The sequence below is a fragment of the Mustela erminea genome, chromosome 14 (genome assembly GCF_009829155.1).
Source record: "Mustela erminea isolate mMusErm1 chromosome 14, mMusErm1.Pri, whole genome shotgun sequence".
Classification (NCBI taxonomy): Eukaryota; Metazoa; Chordata; class Mammalia; order Carnivora; family Mustelidae; genus Mustela; species Mustela erminea.
In genome coordinates, this window is record NC_045627.1 from 34,944,577 (window position 1) to 34,967,622 (window position 23,046).

General features: G+C 42.2%; 1 protein-coding gene across 2 annotated transcripts; it reads right to left on the bottom strand.

Annotated features, from left to right (window-relative positions):
• Positions 1-382: 382 nt before the first annotated feature.
• On the bottom strand, positions 383-22,209 carry PBLD (phenazine biosynthesis like protein domain containing). Of its 2 annotated transcripts, XM_032314121.1 has the most exons (9): positions 22,086-22,209; positions 10,867-10,966; positions 10,395-10,493; positions 7,406-7,515; positions 7,289-7,318; positions 4,806-4,894; positions 4,366-4,544; positions 1,686-1,748; positions 383-632 (listed from the first exon to the last, which is right to left on the bottom strand). In XM_032314121.1, exons 1-9 carry the CDS (start codon positions 22,167-22,169, stop codon positions 520-522), a joined length of 867 nt encoding a protein of 288 aa, XP_032170012.1. In that variant the 5' UTR covers positions 22,170-22,209; the 3' UTR covers positions 383-519. The 2 variants fall into 2 exon arrangements, with proteins under 2 accessions (XP_032170012.1, XP_032170013.1); XM_032314122.1 differs by lacking the exon at positions 1,686-1,748.
• Between the last annotated feature and the right edge of the window lie 837 nt (positions 22,210-23,046).

A 23,046-nucleotide genomic window follows, 5' to 3' on the forward strand; every position in this document is an offset into this window, starting at 1 on the left:
ATCTTCTCATAAACGTGCTCTTCATTCTGTGATTGGTAGTCACAATCGAAGGTGACAACATTATTCTTTGTTACTGGTTACTTCTATGTCAAATACACTCACAGACAGAGCCAAAACTCCATTAAGTAATTAGGAAGCATGATGAAACTTCCATTAATATGTCTTAGTTTTTCTGTTTCTAACCTGTGAGTGAACTGAACAGCTGTGCAAATTTGGTAAAGGCAGCCGCTTACATTTCTTTTTATTTTATTTTTTTAAGATTTTATTTATTTGACAGAGAGAGAGAGACAGACAGCCAGAGAGGGAACACAAGCAGGGGGAGTGGGAGAGGGAGAAGCAGGCTTCCCACTGAGCAGGGAGCCCTGTGCCCTGCTCCAACCCAGAACTCTGGGATTGTGACCCAGGCCAAAAGCAGACACTCAAGGCTTAACGACTGAGCCACCCAGGCGCCCCTACATTTCTTTTTATGCAGAAAATACTTTGTTATTCAAAAATCACAGCATCGAACCACAACCATTTCTAGGCTGTCAAAGTGCCCTCTAAAACAACAGCAGTGCCTCCCCTAATGTCAACCCGTCCATCAGAACGCAGTGAAATCTCCAGTTCTCCTCCTCGGCAGGAACACTGAAAGGCTAAAGGAAACATAGAACAAGTCATAAATTAATATTGTTCATTTTCACCCTTTCTAATTCACAGGGCATAGTTAAAGACCTCTTCTTAAAAGCTCCAGAACCCTTCCACCTCAATGGAAAGAATGTATTCTTTCCTCTGTCCATAGCACTGCCCAGCCTGCCCTGTTTTTCTGAGGACTGAGGGACCGTAAATGCAATTTGAGCCACAAAACACACAGTCCCACATCTTCTTTTCCTGAATCTCCTCAGTCACTTCCTGTAATGTCCCAGACGCATCCCGCCTATAGTTTCCTCCCCACTTCTGTCTAGGAGAGGCATGGAATAGAAATCTTAAAAGATAAAGGGAGGTGATCTTGGCCCTCCACAGAGAGCCCCATCTTTCCAGGTCTGAAAGACAAAGGGAGCTTGTTCACCCCTGTGCTTTAATCAAGCAGCCACACAAGTCAGGCAAACAAGAGGCACAGCCTCTGCCTTCCTGGTGTGTAGGAGAGTAACTAGGCTCACCAAAGAAAGACCGGCCAACCTGGTATCCCCAAATGAGAGTCAGAGGCATGACCCTCCCACTGCGTAAGACCTCCTTCCTGGAGGGTCAGATTCCCACTTTGACTATTGGGCCTCCATTGGCTGCAATCTATTTCCTCTCTCCCCTCCCCAAAGTCATTAGGGGACTTGGTTCAAAAGCAATTTGTTTGATTGAATCCCGTGACTAGCAATGGCAATAAGGAATTTTGGTAATCATCCCATCTCAATGTGTCACGGTCTAAGCAACCTCACTGGGCCAAAGTTATACAGCTAGTTAATTTCATGCAACAAACATTTCTTGGGCACTTACTGTATTAGAAGTGTGTCTGTGGGTTGGGAGGGACAGGGGTGGAAGATGTTCTGAGCAGAGGATTCAGAGTGAAGGAATGTAAATCTTTTGTTTTCATATGGGTGATATAGGACATTTTATTACGTCTTCAAATCAATAATACATATGAGAAGGAATGCTAGCTAAAGTTTAAATATTTTTTAAAATGAAAAAAAAAAAAAAAACCCAAAAACCCACCCTACCGTGCATGTCTTTCTTCCCCAGTTGCTCAGACCAGTAGCTGCTGAGAACAGCATGTGCCGACCCTTAAAAGAAGTGAGAAGTTATGATACAAAAACAGGGGGGACATTGTGGTAAATTTATAAGCAGTTACAACCAACTATCCAGTCTAACTAAACCTTAGATGACTCGGTCATGATGTTGGCCATGGCCACAGTAGAATGTAGGATTATGAATGGACATAGAAAGGAAAACACAGAATTTATAGAGAAGTTTCTCCAAATAGTGTATCTGCTATGTTTTACACTTTCTGAAGGCCGATTAAACGGCAGGGTCTTTTTGACAGATTAAACTGCAGGGTCTTTTTGACACAGGGTCTAGTTGACACACAATGTTACATTAGTTTCAAGTGTACAACAGAGTGATTAAACTATGTTATGCTTTGCTCACCACAAGTATAGCTACCCTTCGTCACCATACAATGCTATTACAATATCATTGACTATATTCCCTATGCTGTGCCTTTAATTCCTGTGGCTTATTCATTCTATAACTGGAAGCCTGTAGGTACACTTCCCACTCCCCTTCACCTTTCCCACCCATCCCCTAAACCCCCTTCCCTCTTGGAATCATCAGTTTGTTCTCTGTATTTATAGGTCTGATTCTGGGTTTTGTTTATTCGTTTGTTTTGCTTTTTAGATCCCACACATGAGTGAAATCATATGGTATTTGTCTTCCTCAGTCTGACATTTCACCTAGCATAATACCTCTAGGGCCATCCACGGTGTCGCAAATTGCAAAAATCTCATTCTTTTTTTATGGTTGCATAATATTCTAGTGTTTGTGTGGCTATGTGTATATACACACATCACATCTTCTTTATCCATTTATCTGTCGATGGACATTTGGGTTGCCTCCACATCTTGGCTATGTATGGTACACAATGGTGCATATATCTTTTGAATTAGTTAAATGGAGGTTTTAATTCTTGTCCTATCAGCTCATTGTCAGCCCATGGTAGGACGACCAAGGGCTTCACCTAAATCTTTCTCTAATCTTTCAAGGGAGTTATCTCCTTCCTCCTAAGATGAATATGCAAGGAATACTGGGAACTCTGACAATAGGTTAAATTTTCCACCAAGCCAACATTGTTAGGCTTTTAGTACCAAAAAAACTTTCTTTTAGTGAGGGTTTTTTTTTTTTTCATTCCACTGTGCCCTTGTTTAAATCCGTGAATAGATATTAAAATGAAGAAATAAAATTCAAAGTAATAGCTGACAGAAGAGTCTTTGGGAGAGACAAGGATGGGTTTTATTCAGGAAAACTTACTAAAGATCAAGGGAGGTCCACCTAGGGTGACCAATCATCCCAGTTCACCCAAGACTATCCTGGTTTTAGCACCAAAGGTCCTAGATGCTGAGAAATCTCTCTCAGTCTCAAGCAAGCTGAGATTGTTGATCATGATAGCCCAAAGACCTTCCCACTTTAGAAAAGCATTATTACAGGGGAAAACACTTGCTCTCTGTACCAGTTAAAATCTTTGTGAAGCAGCTGTGCATGTGTAAATCCACTAGAAACTTCTTTTCTTTGGGGAAGGGTCAACGTGTACTATTTGGATGTCATTGGGCATTTTCCCGAGTCTTTAAGAAAAGTGTTTTTCTGAGCTTTGAATTTCATGTGTTTTGTTTCTGAGAGAATGAACTAGGTCAAAGTCCTGAAACCGTCTCAGCCTCTGTCTTCTGTTTGGAGCAGGAGCTTCCAAGGTTCCTCCCAGCCTCCTTTTGCCCTGGCCATTGTCACATCCACCAACCTCCTCCATCAAGTATCCCCCCCCCGCCCCCTTTTTTCTGCTCAGCCCACTCTTTTCTAAGAGGATGAAAGGAGGAAGCTTCCCCTTCTTGCCCATCTTTGATTTCATCCCTCTGCTTCTAGCAGGTAGATCTTGAATAACCATGTTCCCAAACCCATCCCACCCACTTTGCAGGCAGGTCTGGGAAAGCTAGTCCTGCCTGTGTCTCCCACTGACAACCCAGGAATTTATCCTTCAGAAAATAAATCTTATTTATGTTTCAATGATCATGCAGGGTGGTCATTGGAAAAAACAAAAGGCTTTGTGACTATAGAGGACATTGGCCCCTGAATTTTGCAAATGGCAGATCTGGAAGTGTTAGTTCAGGGAACAAGTTCTGTCATTATTATTAAAATAGCTAATAGTTATGGGGCATTTATCATGTGCCAAGTACTGTGCTAAGCATTTACCATGCATTGTTTTTACATAACCCTATGAAGTATTACTCATACTTTATGGAAGAGGGAATAGAAACATTTTTTTTTAGTTTTTATTTAAATTCTAGTTAGTTAACATGCAGTGTAATATTGGTTTCAGGAGTAGAATTCAGTGATTCATCACAACAAGGGGAATAGAAACTTTAAAAAGTTAAGAGATTGGCCCAAGGTCAACAGTTAGGCAGCGAGGCTGCAAACCCAGGCTGTGGGGTGTGAAGGTTTAACCCAGCTATACTGCCTCCTTTGTTCTGTAGTTTTCACAGGAGACTTCAGGAAGGAATAGGGCAGGGGCAGAAAGGGGAACAAAAACAGCTCAAAACCCAAACAACCTGAAAGGTCTTGTGAAGGGCACTTAAAGAGCTATTTTTTACCTTTCTCCACTGTTGAACCCTCCCCAGGACCCAAATCAAAAAGTACCTGTTACGGGGTCTTCAGCCAGACCAACCCACGGTGCAAAATATCTGGAGTAAAAGTCAAATGCTTGGGTCTGCCCTCCAGGCTCTCCTTTAAGGGTGAGAATGAGTCCTTTCACCTTCCCTGTGTTTTCCACTTGCGGCAGATCCTGAGTGTTCACCTTCAGGTTCTCCAGGAATGACCTGGTTCATAAATGGGATGAATTAGGACAAACCCATCTCACAGACCATGACACAGACTCTGTAAAGCCAGCGAGGATGCAGCTTTTGCCCAAATGGCTCAGCAGGACAGAATGAGAGAGCAAGTAGAATTATTTTCCTGAGAACAAGTCTCTGCATAAACCATGGTTTGACTGGACCTAGCACAGCCAGACAAAGACAGCGCTATAAATCTGGGTTCTCAGCCCTCCCCAAAGTGCTGCCAAAGCCAAAATTTTTGTTTACCTCTTGTAAGTATCACTGAGTCGGACAAGGAGTTTTCGGGTATCTGGAGAATAGCGGATGTCTTGGACCCGTGTATCACCTATGGCAGTCTGCAGAGACAGACCAAAAACTCCTCAGGGTCAAATCATTGATCTTCTATATGGGGAACATCTCTCGTGAGCATCTTCTGAGTGCCAGGCACACCCAATGTCCCCGATCCCAAGGGTTTTAGTTCAGTTTCAGGACTCAAGGTGTTGCCCAGGGAAGGCCAGTTTTCTGGAGACCAAAGACCTTTAAGGGGGTTGAGCTCACCCTCTGAGAGCTGAAGACAGGCATTGTTCACAAGTATTACTATGGACCTCAACATGCTAATCCTTCAAATGGACATTTTCCTCACAAGTAAGGAAGAAGACTTAGAGAGGCCCAGGGACAGGGACACACACACACACACACACACCCACATGTCTTGACCCAGATCTGAGGGACCCTGGAATCAAAGCTCTGAATCACTAGTGTCTACTGTCTGTAGAAATGGGGGGCCCAGGCCCACCTCTTAGCATTGCTGCAAGGATTAAATGAAATAATACATGTGGAGTCCCAGCAGCAGTAACTAGAAGATTCTACAAGGCAAGGACTCAGGGTCAGCAGTCTGAATGGAACTGGAGACTAGCACACTCATCTAAACACTGCTCTGCTTGGCAACCAGTGTTTTCATTTTGATGGTAGGCTGCATATCAGTAACGTAGCAATATTTCCTAAAGATTCCTGCATCCACACTTTACCTGAGACTGAGTATAATCATGCTCACATCCTAGAACATTGTTTGTCTGTTTGCCTGTTGACTTGGAGAGCTGAGGGGGCTGTTGAGCGGGGAAGCCCCTCCAAGTCATTTGGCACCACCACTGGCCAGCCTCAGAGCAGATGAGAATTACACAGTACTTGTCTGGCTATCATTCCATGGAGATTCCAGGGGACTCGAGCAGGGTCCCTTCAGGGGTCGCTTCAGGTTCTCGAACCTTCTTCAGGAACTGAGATGTTCGGGGTCCCAAAGCCAAGACTCCCTCTGCTTTGGGTGGTGACTTGGCTGTCTGCCCCTGTGACCACAGCTGAACAAGTTCCCTCCCTCTGAAAATGGAAACTCTTGCAGCCAGATCCCATCTGTTCTTGGGGCCTGTTAGCTTCTGCAAGGGGCATTCACCCTCCTCTGCATGAGTTCTGATGTCAATCTGAAAGTCCGATTCTCAGCAGAGAATCTTATGGCCAATTTCTAGGAACACAAAATAACAATACTCAGGAGAAACAACCCTTTAGCATCCCCACCTTACAAATGCTGATCCTGAGGCTTAGAGACACCACGTTAAGTTCTTTCTGCCATGAACGTCTATACTGTGAATATTTTCCATTTTCTTGTCAACATGCTTAAAGCAGTTCATTTATGAATTTGGCTTGTCTTTCAAACCCCAGGCCATAGATGGGACTGAGTGTAAATTCAGAATCTGTAATGCTTGCTTCTACTCTTGGAAAACATAGATAATGCAAGATCCTAAAGAGATCATAAATGCTGTAATTGAACATTCACTGAGAAACACCCCAGTGGTACCCACAACAGGCCATTTAGTGAGAACTGGTTTTCTCACTGCAGCCCTTGCCCTGGCCCTAACCAGGCCCTTCCTTCTCTACAGACTAAGAACGGGGGCATGTAGGGCTGCTCGAGTCCCCTGGAATCTCCATGGAACGATAGTAGTGCCAACCTCACCTGGGGACTGTGTTAAGTGAGATAGTGCATATGAAAACCTTAGCACCTGGTACTGTCCAGGGAAGCTCCCCAAAATGTTTATTAGCAAGATCATTATGAAAGTTATGAAGACCCACCCCTTCCTAGACCTCTTGAGGAAGCCGGGCTATGAATCTTGCCTTCTCTGTCAAGTTGCCCATGCTCTCCTACCTGCCTCCATCAAATTACATTCCCTCACCTCAGCCTCCTTCACCACAGAAATCGGGGCTGCCCTGCCCAGCAGTTTCCACTTCCTTTGTGCTCAGCCCACTGCACAGCAGTCTCTCCTCCCCCTTCCTTCATGAAGGGTAATGCTGGCAATGGAAAGCCAGGGATAACTGCTCAAGCTTCTCACCAAACAGATTCAACATTAAAATTCACACTTTGAATGTACCATGCACTTTTCATCCAAGCTTAGGCTGGACTGCTTATACCAATAGAAGGCCTATTTTGGGGGTCATATGGTACTGAACACTTTTTTTAAGATTTTGTTTATTTTTTTATGAGAGAGAGAGAGAGAGACAGAAAGAGGCAGAAGGAGAAGCAGGCTCCCCCACAGAGCAGGGAGTCCGGTGCGGGACTCAATTCCAGGACTCCGGGATCGTGACCTGAGCCGAAGGTAGACACAACTGACCGAGCCACCCAGGTGCCCCCAAGTGGTACTGAATCTTTGTGTTCAAACAACAAATGACCAAATCACAAGAGCTTAGGTTTAATTCTTTTCACCAACCTTTATCAAGTCCTCCACTTCATGGAAGTCCTAGATGGGGAAAAAAAGACAAAACCATTGTAAGGTACATGAGCTGTCGGTCAACAAGGCTCATAGCAGTAGTTAGAAAGAGCTGACCTGGGGGTGGGCAGGATAAAGAGGTAGATCCAAGATAATACTGTCCTCTGCTCTTCTGGCCTTCAGTTCCCCACTCAGAGTGACAAAGGTTAGAACGTTATTCACGTTTTCTGGACCAAAAAAAAAAAAGAGTCTTACTTTATCAATTAGAAAACTCTCTGAAAGGAAAACAAGAAATAGGGAAATAAACTTTGTCATAGATTTGCACATCTGTTTTGATCACTATTGCATTGTCTTAGATTCCCTGGCAGTGCTGCCTTTTCCTGTAAGGAGAGGTTCAGGTTTGGGTTACTGGGGTCCAGCGTAGAGATAGCCCCCACCAGATTCTCACTTGAGAACCAAGAATGTATCTGATTGGACTTGCAAGGCTTCAAATGCCAGTTCCTTTACGCTAACTGTGTCCTTGAAAAAATTATTTAACCTCCTTAAGCCTCAATTTCCTCATCAATAAAATGGGGTAATAATTAAACCTACTTCGTAGGGATGTGATAGTGTTTTCTAAAGCAGATTTTTGAGTACCCATCTACAATACTAGATTGCTACAAATAATACTAATCTAAAATATGCCGAGGGGATGATGAATTGAACATACAAATTATGAATAACAGGCTACTAGAAACAAATCAAGTTTACCCTAAATAAACCAAGCTAAATTTTTTATTTAAAGATTGGACCACAAATGCTGATATACTAGCCCTGCATGTTACTGATACAACTTGGCCCACTTATCTATCTCAGTGTGGGTGACATTTTTAGTGAAAACAAAGATCTGTGACCTAATTCTTTTCTCCTCCTTCATATTTCTATAAAACATAACCATATCAAAAAGGTAAGGAAATTTGGCATGGTTGGTTAACTTTCTATAAAAGTATACTTTAAAAGTATAAAAGTATACTTTAAAACCCAAAGTTTAATTTTTCTCATTATAATTGGTGGAAGACATCATTATTTGCAAAGAATTTTTTTCTTAGTTTATCTTATCGAAACTTAAGACACTCCATGGGGGCATCAATCTGAAGGCTATTACTCCAGATCTCTGCCTCACACCAAAAACTGTGGGGTTTTCAAAAGGCATGCAATCCAACTTCAGTAAAATCTTTTTCAAGATTTTTTTCTTTATTTGACAGACAGAGATCACAAGTAGGCAGAGAGGCAGGCAGAGGTGGGGGGGGGGGGGGAAGCAGGCTCCCCATTGAGCAGAGAGCCCAATGCAGGGCTCCATCCCAGGACCCTGGGATCATGACCTGAGTCGAAGGCAGAGGCTTTAACCCACTGAGTCACCCAGGCGCCCCGGTAAAATCTTTTTGAAGACTGAGTTCCTAAGCAATGTTTCAGGGTATATTCCTGCTCTCATTTTTGTCCCTTATCCACAGAAACGAAAATTATCTTGTTAAGACATATAATGGGCTACATGGTAGCATGGCCTCGTGTTACCTCCTGCCAGTCCCCCCCCCCGCCGAAACTCCAGCCACTCCAGGTTTACCAACTACACCCTTGCATTTGCTGCTGCCTCTGCCCCAATAGTCCTCCTCCCACTCGAATTCTTTGCACATATGGCTTGATATTCTTCAGCCTGAAGATCCCCTTCTCTAGTGGATGCTGCTGTCCAGCATCTCAACCTTCCCCTCTGAAGGCCAGGACTAGGTGAGGCAAGGAAAGAAAGACGACGCATGCATTGAAGGAGGCAGCTGCTCTCAGATGCAGCCTGAAGATGTGATTGTCTCCGCCTTCACACAGCCCTGCCCCAGCTGCCAGGGGTATTGAGGACTGACACCTCAGCTGAGTCCCACTCTGTGAATCACCCTTGGGTGAGCAGAGCTACATTCCCCAAAGTCAGGCTGCTTTTGTGGGCATTGGATGCAGGTCAATGGAGGGTATAAAGGCCTACACCTTTGTTTCTATTTGGAACTATAGTACTTGAAGGATCGTCACAGCTTCACCTCTCCCTGTGGATTTGGCCTAGGCCTTTCTTTGTTGCTACCACTTTGCAGTTCATCATGTCCCTCTGCTCTATTCTGCTTTCCCTTACTCCCCTGCCAATATTGACCCCAAGAATACTGCCTGCACTTCTCCCAACATGCAGTGTGCTTCCCAGGGGAACTGGCTCTGTAACAGCACCCCCTACCCTCCCCATCTATGTAACTGCCCAGAGAACCTCCTTTTCCAACGCTGCTCTCCCCACTGTTACCCTCTGTCATAGCATCCTGTTTATTTCCTCACTTAAGCCTCTGTTTGTTGTCTACACCCATTCATGGCAGTTTCCATCCCCATTTCTAGGGCATTTCTATGCATCTCTTCTCTGCCTCATTCCCACAGAGCCCTGATCTTTGTTACACTAAATGTAACAAAGATGAAAACTGGTAGGACTGAGGTCCAACATCGTCTCTTCACAAGGGATGTGTATCTAGCTGCGGTTCATGGATCTTTAAACATCAGAGTCAAGAAGCTCCTGTGAGGGGCATTTGGCTGGTTCGGCCCACAGAGCATGTGACTCTAGGGTCGCGTGTTCAAACCCCATGTTGAGCATAGAGTTTACTTTAAAAGAAGAAGCAGAAGAAGAAGAAAGAGAAAAAGAAGAAGAAGCAGCTCTTGTGAAATGAATCTCAGTGTGGGTGGGGACATACTTGGAGCAAAATGTGCCTTATGGTTCTCTGATACCACATCATGTGAGACACGTATTGTGTCTTGCAAGCTCCCCTCCTGTGCTGGTCAGAGACCAGACAGCTCCTGTTCAAAACAAAATGGCATTCTAGGGAACAAGAACCAGAGCTCTCCAATAGGCCTGGCACATAATCAGAAAGGCCAGAGTTTCGGGAAGCTGTATCTGTTTCAGCGTCCTGAATGGCATGAATAGGACTCTGTAATGTCTTGATACCAGTGACTTTGATTCATCACAAAGAGTGAGAATTTTAAAAAAAAAAAAAAAAAAAAAAAAAAAAAAAACTTGCTATTTGCTCAGTGATAGGTTCATAAAAGAAAATCATGTTACTTATTTTGTTGAACAGCACAGCCGCAGAAGCCAGGGTGGCGTGGCCGCATAGCGGTACCTCACTCGCCGGCGTAAACCACCTTAATCCGAAGCAGGAACCTTTGAAGGAGGAAAAGCCAAAGAGAGACAAGATCATTCTCATACAAGTGGGTTACAAAATTTCATTTTTCTTATTCTTTTCTAAATATTTCCCTAGCATGATTAATAGCTGAAATGCATTGTGAAAGAGGAGTAAAGTCTAGGCCAGCATCCTAAGGCTCCCCGGTGCCAGATCTAGAGCTGAAACATTCAAATAACCCCACACCTACTCTCCCGGATGAGCTGAAAACCAAATCAGAATCTCCCCCACCTTCTTTCCTGTCTGCATGCAAATAGTTAGTGGGCATCTCTCTGCAATACCATTCCCCCACTGGAGAAGCAGCTTCTGGTACCGTGCAAGGATGGCTTAAAAAAAAAAAAAAGGCATATTTACTTTGTGTAAAGTTGTCAGTGGGGTGCAGTTTTCGGATAAAAGCAGTTTCAGAGAGGTTCATTTCTCTTGCAATTTTTTGATGCATGTCTTCATCCAGTTTCTAAATTGGAAACAAAAATTTATTGAGACTCCAAAAATACAAATCAGAATTCCTTGGACAGCAACTGCCATTAGTTAATAACACAGCTTGTGAATGTTAAAAGTTACTTGCCTAAAAGAAAATAATTGCCAAGGAAGTCAAGACACTTTTATAAAGATTGTTTCTCGGAAATCTATGCTTGTAGCACTCTATGAAGAGATGTAGATGTCAAAGCTAGGAAAGACTCAAAAACCTACTGGCCAGCCCTGTCTTTTATCTAGTCTACCTGAGAGATTATGTTCTCTTCTAAACAATCTCCACAAAGGAAACACCACAATCTCCCTTTCTTGTTGAATAAAAAGATCTTCAGTATCCACTCTGGGTAGGCTGGCCCATTCTGCTCCCATCTATACAGGGTTCACTCCCTTTTATGAGTCAGGCCTCAGGCTAGAGTTCACCTCCTCCAGGAAGTCTTCCAGGGTGCTCTGTCTAAAGGCTTTGTCTCCTCGCAATGCTTAAACCACCTGAATTTACCCACTGTGTCCCTTCACTGTCTGGCCTGGTCTGTCCCCCAACATCTGAGTTTATGAGGGCATACAACGTTCTATCTTGTTTGTTTGTTTTTTACTTATACCTTATACTCATCCCAGAATGGTAGGAGCTCAATAAACATTTGCTGGAAGAATATATTATTCACTACATCTTCATTTTTACTTGTTTTGTATGTGTAAGCTCTATGCTCAAAATGGGGCTTGAACTCACGACCCTGAGATCAAGAGTAATATGTTCTACCAACTGAGCCAGCCACGCGCCCCACTTCATCTTCATCTTTAAAACTCTCAAAGTAAATATTTTGTCCACGTGCATATAAAGAAATCAAACACAGAGAGGTTGTATAAATCCTTAAGTCACAATATGCCAAATAAATGGAAGAATGGTTAAGAATGTGGGCTTTGTAAATGTAACAGCCAGTGAATCTAGAGGAAAGGTATATGGATGTTCATTGTACCATTCTCAAAACTTTTTCTTAAGTTCTAAATTTTTCAGAATAAATGGTTAAGAAAATAATGTGAATTTATATCCTGGGTCAGGTCCTAGTAGCAGTGCAAAGTGGGCAAGTCATGTAATCTCATGGTGTCTCAGTTCCACACCTTTAAAATGAGGACAACAGTACTTAGGTGGAAAAGTTCCTGTGAAGACACACAAATACATATATACACATGCACACACATTCTTCTTAACTCAAAAAAAAAAAAAAAGGGTCAGAAACATGAGTTTTCCTTTAGAGAATGAAAATCAAATTTTTAATCAATAAATACCCGCTAATTAGATTTTGAATTCTAAAGAAGTCTCAAGACAAATGTATTTTTGCTTTGGCCAAATTTGCTATTCTTGAGCCCCCAAAACCCAGAAATAAGATTTATAACTTTATACTGATAAATTCAAAATTCACTTAACTGACTTATGCAAGTTAAGCACCCATTATCTTTTAGTTGATTCAAATTCTTTGGAAATATGTTCCACGTACTCATATAAGGCACAAAACGGTTGTTATTGTGACAAATCAGTCATTTTTTAAACTATCAGCTGATATAAAGATCCTAGCAGACTTAATAAGCTTTTCTTAAAGGGACACTGTCTTCAAAATCTATAGACGCTGTGGGGTTCTAGAGAGAGAGAAATGACTTAAGAAATTGAGATGTATTGTCTGCAATTCAAACACAATGATTTGTGTTTTACTTAACATTTTTCTTTCAAAAGATTAAATCTAATAATGCGAATAAAGTGCTCATCACGATGCCCAACACACAACAAGTACTTGGAAAATGTTAGCTTTTATTTCGAGTAGCTCAAAACCCATGCTTTAAGCAGCCACACCACTCTACCTCCCCATAACGAAGACAAACCATTATTATCCCTTTAGCACACTGCAGACCAGAAAACCAGTGTCTATCAGATGAGACGGGTTTCCACAGTGTTTCTAAAGGAAAGCTGCAATCAGTCAATTACCAAGTGCTGTGCTAGGCCAGCACCACTACCGAGGGAATGTGTTAGAAATACAGTTTTAGCTCCCCCCCTCCACCTTCTAAATTAGAATTTCCTTTTTTTTTTTTTATAACTAGATTTCTAGGTGGTTAAAGTTTGAGCAGCCCTCTTGGATACAATACAACCCCATTTTCAAGGGGCTTAGCATCTTGTCGGGAATCAGAAAGCAACAGGGAGCAACACCAGAGTGTAATTGAGACACATAGATTTTTGACAATTAATACTCTAGGACTTTAGGGGCACCTGAGTGGCTCAGTTGTTAAGTGTCTGCCTTCAGCTCAGGTCATGATCTCAGGGTCCTGGGATTGAGCCCCGCATTGAAAGCCCTGCATTGGGCTCCCTGCTCGTCGGGAAGCCTGCTTTCCCTCCCTTAGTTCCCCTGCTTGTGTTCCCTCTCACGCTGTCTCTCTCTGTCAAATAAATAAATAAAATCTTTAAAACACACACACACACACACACACTCTAGGACTTTAGATGTGGACTTAGAAAAAGAGCATATTTGGGTGAGTTGGACAGGAAAATATGGGCAAAGAGTTTTGGGTTGGGGATGCTTCTTGGGCAAGTCACTTGACCTCGCTTCTGTTCTCCTTCTGTTAAATCTTTGACACTCTAAGGTTCTGTGAGCCGAGGTAAGGAGAACCAGGATGGTGGGAATGAAGTGGCATAAACACCTGTCACGCCTGGGGCCTGGGGAGTGAGTCTTCCCTGCTGAGTAGATGGGCTGGGTCTGCTGGGCATCCCAGTCAACAAGGCAGCACTCCTCCTGGCTCATTGAATTTTCTGTGTGGAAACTGGTCCACGCGCCTGGGCTAACGACCCCTGAGAGAAAGTGGGAGCAGAGTGTGCAATCACAGGCCTCGGTGGGGATGGAAGGGGTGATAAACAAAAGCTTGTGTTGGTCTTTCTGGATTTGCTGCCGTGGCTGGGAGAACCTGCAGTGCCTGCCAGGCCTTCCTCTGATCTGGCCACACTCCCTAACCTTGTCCTTCCTCTTCTTGTCTTTTGCTTCCCTCCACCTTTAGGACAAGAGTCTCAAAAAGCGTTAAAGCATCCCACATTGTAGCCAAGCTCACTGTCTGTTGTTAATGGATTTCTTTGCAAATGGGCTTTTTGGCACATCAGCTAGCATACACACTTCACTGACCATCAACTCTTCTGTCCTCTCTACCTTGGCGTATTGTACCAATTACAGTTTGAATTTCTGTAACTGTATTTTCTGCCCCAGGACACGTAAAATTCACTTGCTATTTGCCTGAGGGACCAGAGACGCTGCAGAAAGTTTGATGGTAGCCGTCCTCGATATGCATGACAGGCAGCCAAATTTCTACACTGGAACCAAAGGTCAAGATAATAGTGAATCATCAGAAGACTAAAGTTGCTTCAACTTTGGGAGCTGGAGAAACAGAAGACTGCGTTCATGCAAAAAAACTGAATTTTTATTCCAATAATTTTTTCGTCTTGCTTTAATATCCATTTCCCTTTGGCAATCTCATGAATCAAATTTCTGACAGCAAAGACAGAGCCATGTTTGTTTTTCTGAGTTCCAGTGTGCGGCCGAGGGACACTGAGGTTTCATCACCATATGGCCCACAAACATTAATGATCAAAAAATCAAAGCAAAGTTTTAAAATACTCCCATCTTGTGGCAGCTTGGAAATATGACAGCCTAAACATGACTGTCCTGTTATCTGTCCTTGTTCATTTGTCCCTCTTCTGTAGGTAGATCCCAGCAGAGGAAAAGCACTTGGTATGGAAAGTTCTAAATGATCCTGGAAGAAAGGGAAGATTCCTTCTGAAGCACTTGGATTTCCTATTTTGAAGTGATGTCTGTACAATGCAGCACTTAAACTGTAGGCTGTCTTCAGTTGTTCCTGACGATTCTTCTGGGTGTCTCGTATCTCCAGCCCCATCATAGAACCCAAAGCTCATACTCTCTTTGCACATCCTGCCCAGCCCAACTCACCAATGAAATAAAAGATCAGTAGTTGTTAATCAGCTAGAACTCCTAAGATAGAGAACTTGCTATAATTCAATTAACAGATTTGCTTTTGCTCAAAAGATAGCTATTTAGTGCCTCTCATGTGTTAAGCCATGTGTCACGGAATAAGTTAGAATAGGTTAAGATGTCAAAGAATGTGCAGTCTAGTGAGGAAGACAGGCATTGAATGAATTACAACAAGAGCAATGCATGCTACCAACTGGGAAATAAGGGGTGCCATGGGAGATTAAAAGGGGAGGACAGCTAGTCTGGTAGTAAGCAGACTAGGTTAAAAGCTCAGGATCTGCAGTCACGCAGACCTGTGGTAGAATCCTGAAGTCAGCCACTTGGGTAATTACTTAACCCTCCTCTGCCTCTGTCTTCTCATCCGTAAAATGGGGGTGATGATAATAATAAGACCTAATCTTAGGGGTGCCTGAATGGCTTAGTCCGTTGAGCACCTGACTCTTAATCTCAGGGTCATGAGTTCTAGCTCTGCATTGGGCTCCAGGCTGGGTGTGGAGCCTAGTCTAAAAAAAAAAAAAGACCTTCTCTTAGAGTAGATGTAAAGGTAAAATGAGATAACAAATAAAAATCAATTTAGCACAGTATCTGGCTGAACTTACCTGAAGTTAATACTCCCAAACCTGAGGGTTATGTTCTAGAAGCCAGTGAAGCAGAAATTCCTACATCAAAATCTCCTCCTCCCTTGCATTGCTCTTTTCCCTCAAATACTAGACAAGAGAAAATATTTCAATGCCCTGGAAAAATCTCTGCACTCTTCACATGCCTTTTCTGGGGATAAAAATGAGATATGACTTTGGAACCCCCTAGAAACCGCAGAAGCCTCTGATTCAAGTGTAGGCATACAGAGCCAATGATCCACTGAGGAAGGGCACCAAGTTTGGAAATGGCCATTGTATCATAAGCTTTCCCAAATGAGTTAAAGCACAAACTAAACACAGTACTTCTATATACTCATTCTTCCTTAAATACATAACACACCAAGCTGCAAAGAAGCTTTTTTTTTTTTTTTTTTTTGAAAAAGGCTTTTGTTACCCTCTAAATTTAACCAGGAAAACTGGAACAGCAAGTAGTTTAGAAACTAAAACTAGGCATTCCTCTAAAACTGCAAAGCCAGTCCTCCTTGCTGTCTCTGGAAATGATTGGGTTAGTGTTTCAAAGAATAAAAATGCATAGATGTGAATATTATATTTTATCCTGGCGTAGTGTCCAGCACATGGCACATGGTCAGTAAATGCCAGCTGAATTGGAATAAATGCATACACTAGGCACACGGCAAAGTTGTTATTTATGGATAATTGTAACAGGAAAACCCAAGAATAAACTGGTGCTTGGAAAGGATCCCCTGAGGGGTGCCTGAGTGGCTCAGTTGGTTAAGCATCCAACCCTTGGTTTCTGGTCAGGTCATGATCTCAGGTCCTGGGATCAAGCCACGCATCAGGTTTCACGCCCAGTACTGAGTCTGCTTGAAGATTCTCTCTCTCCCTCTGCCTCTTGCCTTGCTCATGCTAAATACATACATACATACATACATACATACATACATACATACATACAATCTTTAGGAAAGATCCTCTGACACAGTGGTTCTCAACTGGGGGGCGGTTTTTCATTTTCATAACAGGGGGAGAAGGGAAGACTGCTGACATCTAGTGGACAGAGCCCACGGTTACCAACATTGCCCATGACAGCCTCACACAGCAAAGAACTACCCAGTCCAGAATATCAACACTGCCGCTGTTGAGAAACCCCACCCTACACATACACCTACATATACATAAACACGTACACACAGCAGCAAGAACAGCAAAACAAAACAACTTGAGGATTTGTTAGAATATGAAGAATAGGGGCACGTGGGTGGCTCAGGGGATTAAAGCCTCTGCCTTCAGCTCAGGTCATGATTGCGGGGTCCTGGCATCGAGCCCTACATCAGGCTCTCTGCTCCGGGGAGCCTGCTTCCTCCTTTCTCTCTGCCTGCCTCTCTGTGATCTCCGTCTGTCAAATAAATAATCTTAAAAAAAAAAAAAAAAAGAATATGAAGAATAAAATATGGGCTCTCTACCCCATTGTTATGTTATTTTCACGGATTGAAGCTGGTTGGGGTACCTGGGTGGCTCAGTCGTTGGGTGTTTGCCTTCGGCTCAGGTCATGATCCCAGAGTCCCAGGATTGAGCCCCACATCAGGCTCCCTGCTCACCAGGGAACCTGCTTCTCCCTCTGCCCCTCCCCCTGCTTGTGTTTTCTCTCTCTCTCTCTCTCTCTCAGATAAATAAATAAAATCTTTTAAAAAATAAAAATAAAAAAATAAAGCTGATTGACAGAATTATAAACAACCTATCACCCCTTAGCACTACCCCAGCCCTCTGACCTATTCAAGTAGTTAGTCATGAGTTCCTGTAGTTTCTACACAGCTGTCAAAGTAATATATCTATTTCATTCTTTAAAATACTGTTTCTGGGGATGCCTTGTGACTCAGTTGATTGAGCATCCAGCTCTTGATATCCACTCAGGTCATGATCTCACAATTGTGGGACAGAGCCCCACATCAGGCTCTTGCTCAGTGTGGTATTTGCTTTCAGATCTTCTCTCCCTCTCCCTCCTGCTTTCTCTCTCTCAAATAAATAAATAAAATGTTTTTGTTTTAAATGTTGTTCCTAGGAGCACCCAGTTGGCTCAGTTGGTTAAGCGTCCATCTCTTGATTTCAGCTCAGGTCATGATCTCAGGATTGTGAGATCGAGCCCTGCATTGGGCTCTGTGCTGGGCATGGAGCCAGATTCTCTCTCTCTCCCCCACTACCCCTCCTCCCCTAAAAAATCTTTTTTTTTTTTTTTTAAGATTTTATTTATTTATTTGACAGAGAGAGACAGCAAGAGAGGGAACACAAGCAAGGGGAGTGGGAGAGGGAAAGTAGGCTTCCCACCGAGCAGGGAGCCTGATGCGGAGGCTCAATCCCAGGATCCCAGGACCATGACCTGAGCCAAAGGTCAGATGCTTAAAGACTGAGCCACCCAGGCACCCCTAAAAAAATCTTTTTAAAAACATTGTTTCTGGGCACCTGGGTGGCTCAGTGGGTTAAGCCACTGCCTTCGGCTCAGGTCATGATCTCAGGGTCCTGGGATCAAGGCCCGCATCGGGCTCTCTGCTCAGCAGGGAGCCTGCTTCCTCCTCTCTCTCTGCCTGCCTCTCTGCCTGCTTGTGATCTCTCTCTGTCAAATAAATAAATAAAATCTTAAAAAAAAAAACAAAAAACATTGTTTCTATACACTTTCCATGCCATGACATGATCTTTATTGTCAAATTGATTGTCAGGCACTTGAGGACACTATCAATTTTATAAGGTTTTTAAATATTTTTTTCAAATATCTGTTCCATGTTCCATTTAGCTCTTAATCTGTTTTTATTTTCAGCTAATGTAAGGTGTTATAAGTTACTCATGTGAAAATTTTAAAAATGGACTTGTCTAGGAAAGAAAACAAAACAAACTTTAGAATATTCTAGAAGCTCTTGGAATATTGCCACCCAGAATTTTTTCCTTTCTTTTCCTTTCCTTCCGGAAGTCTTTTTGTCAAAGAAGAAGGAGAAGAAGTAGGAAGGTCTTTTTTGCAAGTATTCAAACAGTTCAAAGTGCAATTGCCTTGTCTTTAGTCTGCCCATCAAGTTTTTTTGTTGTTGTTTTTGTTTTGGGGTTTGTTTGTTTGTTTGTTTGTTTTTTGGTGATTAGTCTCAACTCAGTCAAATTTTTTAATAATTTGAAACAAAACAAAACAAAAAAAGAATACTTCTTTGAAGCTCTTAACTTAAAATCTGAAGTAGTTTCTCCTTTGTAAAATCCAACACTGTTCTGTTCTCTGAGTCCCTATTGTACCTGGTTCCATTAGATCTTTTTAAAATTTATTTTTTAATTAATGTATTTATTTTATTTACTAACATATACTGAATTATGTGCCCCAGGGGTACAGGTCTGTAAATCATCAAGCTTACACATTTCACAGCTCTCACCATACCCTCCCCAATGTCCCTAACCCAGCCACCCTATTCCTACCCTCCACCCCCCTAGCCACCCTGTTTGTTTTGTGAGATTAAGAGTCTCTTACGATTTGTCTCCCTCCCGATCCCATCTTGTTTCATTGTTTCCTTCCCTAACCCCCCACAACTCCCGTATCTTACCTCTCAAATTCCTCATATCAGAGAGATCATATGATAATTGTCTTTCTCTGATTGACTTATTTCGCTTAGCATAATACCCTCTAGTTCCATCCACGTCGTTTCAAATGGCAAGATTTCATTTCTTTTGATGACTGCATAGTTTTCCATTGTATATATACCCCACATCTTCTTTATCCACTCATCTGTTGATGGACATCTAGGGATATGTGCACCCAAATGTTTATAGCAGCAATGTCCACAATAACCAAACTATGGAAAGAACCTAGATGTCCATTAGATCTTTTAGCCTCTGTGGTTAACTATTTGATAATGACTGGATTTACATGTCTTTTTCTTTCACTAGACTCTGAGCACCTCAGGGGCAGGCCAATTTACTAATCTTTGTACTTCCTATCCCTACCCCAAAGTGTGGTTTGTGGTAGATGTCGATAAATATTTGTAGAGTACGGTAATGATGGGCTAACGCCTGCTGAACTGTGGGCAACATTATAAGGTTTAGCACATTATAAGGTTTAGTCTCTGATATTTTCCTGAGTTTACTTGTGTTCTCTCTAAGTGTGTCCAGCCATGGGTCAAAGAATCTAAGGGCATAAACCACGAGTTTATGCTTCCACTAGAATTTTTATTGATTATGAATTAGGGAAAGTGCCAAATTCGCCACCAGGAGAACAGGATTCTCACATCCACAGAATGTAAAACTAGCAAATTATTCTTTTGATTATCTATTCAGTTGTCCCTGACAGGCCACCAAATTAGCCTGGTATCATAGATGCAAAGCCCGGAAGTGAATTGGAATACTTTTTAGAGAGCAGCCCTGAGTCATGGACTTCCTTATTTTCTTTTTCTTTTTTCCATTCTTACTGAGGCAGATCACATTGAACTATGCTAAGTTCTTTGCTTAAATTTTTGCATCCTAGCTTTTCCAAATACATAAATAACGTATAAAATATATTTGAAGAGAGGAGAAAAAGGCTCTGGTGTGCAGTGAGTGTACTGGAAGTAAGAGGAATAAGTTGAAGAATGATGCTAATTCTTGTCATCTGGTGAAAACTGAGTATGTAAATCCCTTGAAGCTATTTTCAGAACTCTTCAAGAATACTACATGGAGACATGCAACAAAGATACTAAGACTCTTGACAAGCAATTTCAGTCACTTCCACAATTCCTTGACATGAAGTTGTTTGCCAGCTTGTTTCTAAAGAACATTCACGATTTAAAATCTGCTTGTTAATCATTCTCTCACTAATCCTCCCAAGCTCTTGTGTTACTTGATAAAGCCTATTAACTTTATTACTTTCCGCATTTTAGGGTAGGAAAATGCCAGCTGCAAAGCTGCATAATGAATGTATTCTTAAAGTGAGATGAGGACTCTTCATCATCATTTTGCTGCTCTGCTGGAGGGACAAAATAAGTGTACAAGGACTCAACCAACAATACTCACCCATCTCAGTAAAACCCCAGGCATTCGTCGTCTTGAGAGCACACTACAATCACTTGGGGAACTAAAAAACAGTGCTGCCTGGGTCCCACCTCCAGAGATTCTGGCGTAGGAATTTGAAAGCTCCTTGGGTGATTTTCTTTTTCTTTCTTTTTTTTTTTTTTTTTTTTTAGGATTTTATTTATTTATTTGACAGAGAGAGACACAGAGAGAGAGGGAACACAAGCAGGGGGAGTAGGAGAGGGAGAAGCAGGCTTCCCACCGAGCAGAGAGCCCAATGCGGGGTTCAATTCCAGGACCCTGGGGTTATGACCTGAGCCAAAGACAGAGGCTTAACAAATGAGCCACCTCCTTGGGTGATTTTCTTTTTCTTTTTAAAGATTCTATTTATTTACTTGACAGATAGAGATCACAATTGGGCAGAGAGGCAGGCAGAGAGAGAAAGAGGAGGAAGCAGGCTCCCTGCTGGGCAGAGAGGGGATGCGGGGGCTCCATCCCAGGACCATGACCTGAGCTGAAGGCAGAGGCCTTAACTCACTGAGCCACCCAGGCGCCCCACCTTAGGTGATTTTCATGTGCAGGTTGACATTCACTCCACTTGAAGTCCCCAACACATACTTTGCCCAAATTAGTAAAACTTACTTAAAATCATCAATTGCTTACTGTGTTTCTGGAATAATTCTCAGATAATCTACTCTTGAACTAACTGCTGTGAGTGGAAGGACTCCTTAACTTGTTTCCTAATAGCCAGGTAGAAACACAAAGCACTGAAGGTCAATGAATATTTAACTATTCTGTTAATACTTATCTTAATCAAAAGCCTTTTTTTTTTTTCATGGAGCCCCACCGGGGCTTGAACTCATGACCCTGAGATCAAGACCTGAGCTGAGATCAAGAGTCAGACACTTAACCAGCTGAGCCACTCAGATGCCCCTCAAAAGCCATTTTTAAAATGAGACTTTCAGGAAACAGAATTCTCCCTGTATTAGAGCTTAAGTACTTCCTTCTACTTAATAACTTAATTCCTTGCAAAATGTTTTTTTCTTGGTCCTGAAAAGAATTTCTAATTGTCTGAAATAGGTAAGGTTAAAGATACTCAGCTAAAATTTTTATGTTAAATATAATATCAGCTATGTCCAGTCACATAAAACTCACCTAATTTCATTCGCCTTCACATTTGGTGCTCACTCAATGAAAACCTGATGGCTAACAAAGAGTCCTCTGTTTTTGTTTTGGTTTTTTGAATTGGCTTTAGTTCCTCCTTACATAAATCTTTCTTTTTTCAGACTTGGAGCGTCTGTGCGCAAGCACTCTCATTAGTTTGGTCAAAATCAACTCTCAGACATGAACGTTGCTGCTATCATTTGACAGAGAACACGAACCAAAGTCAAACAGGTGGGTCTAATTTTTTTTTTTTTGTAGGAAATATTTGGCTCAATATGAATCTAGAATCAGGTACTGCACCTGAAAACCAAGTACTTACATTTTCTAGGAGGCAAACAGCAGCAGGATTCCCACAAAATGCTTTTGCTGTAAATGCATCTACTACAAAAACAGGGAGCTTCATTTTTCTTGTTCTCAAAATTGCTGGTAGCCTGCACTACTTCTACTTGTTGCAAAAATTCAGTAAGTTAATGTTTTACTTCGGATACAGAAACAGCCAACAACCCAAGTCAAGCAATGACTCCAATACACCTGCATTTAAAGATAGGTGATCCCCTAATATTTAAGTCCCTAAATTGAATTTGTTTTAAAATACTGGAATTTCAATAAATAAATAAATAAAATACTGGAATTTCATATTGATATTTATACTGAATGTATACTTAAGAACATAATCATATCATTTTTTAGGATAGCCAAACTAACTTAGGTTATGTTTTTAATGAAGTGCTTGAAATGTCCGAGGGGACATGCTGCAAGATTTCTTTTCCTTCGGTTCCCGTGGATCTTGGTCACGCCACATGAAGAATGAAGAGGTGGACCAGATGAAGAGTGGTGGGCAACAAAGCAAAGTTTATTGAGCAATAATACAGAGCTCCTGAAGAGGGAGGGGACCTAAGAGGGTTGCCACTAGAGTTTCTAAGTCTAGGGATTTTAGGGGCCTGTTGGCTCTGTTTTAATCTGTTTAACCTTCCAAGCACCTGTCACCCAATCAGGTTTTTGTCATCTACCTATCACAGGGGAAAGGGTGGAGGGCTTCTTCCAGGGCGGTGTAACATCCTGTATTTTTATTTTTTTAATTCAATTAAATAATATATAGTGTATTATTAGTTTCAGAGGTAGAAGTCAGTGATTCATTAGTCTTATATAACACCCGGTGCTGATAACATCTCGTGCCCTCCTTAATGCCTGTCACCCAGTTACTCTATCTTCTCAGCCTCCTCCCCCACAGAAACCCTCAGTTTGTTTCCTATGATTGAGTCTCTTATGGTTGGTCTCCC

Bases quoted from the DNA above. Each gene is read 5' to 3' on its own strand.
- PBLD (XM_032314121.1), bottom strand. From the start codon at position 22,169: ATGAAGCTCCCTGTTTTTGTAGTAGATGCATTTACAGCAAAAGCATTT. The intron at 10,967-22,085 runs GTAAGTACTTGG...TTTCCAATTTAG, and splicing joins CTGTTTGCCTCCTAGAAAAT to AAACTGGATGAAGACATGCA. The intron at 10,494-10,866 runs GTAAATATGCCT...CCTCCTTCAAAG, and splicing joins CACTGACAACTTTACACAAA to GTTCCTGCTTCGGATTAAGG.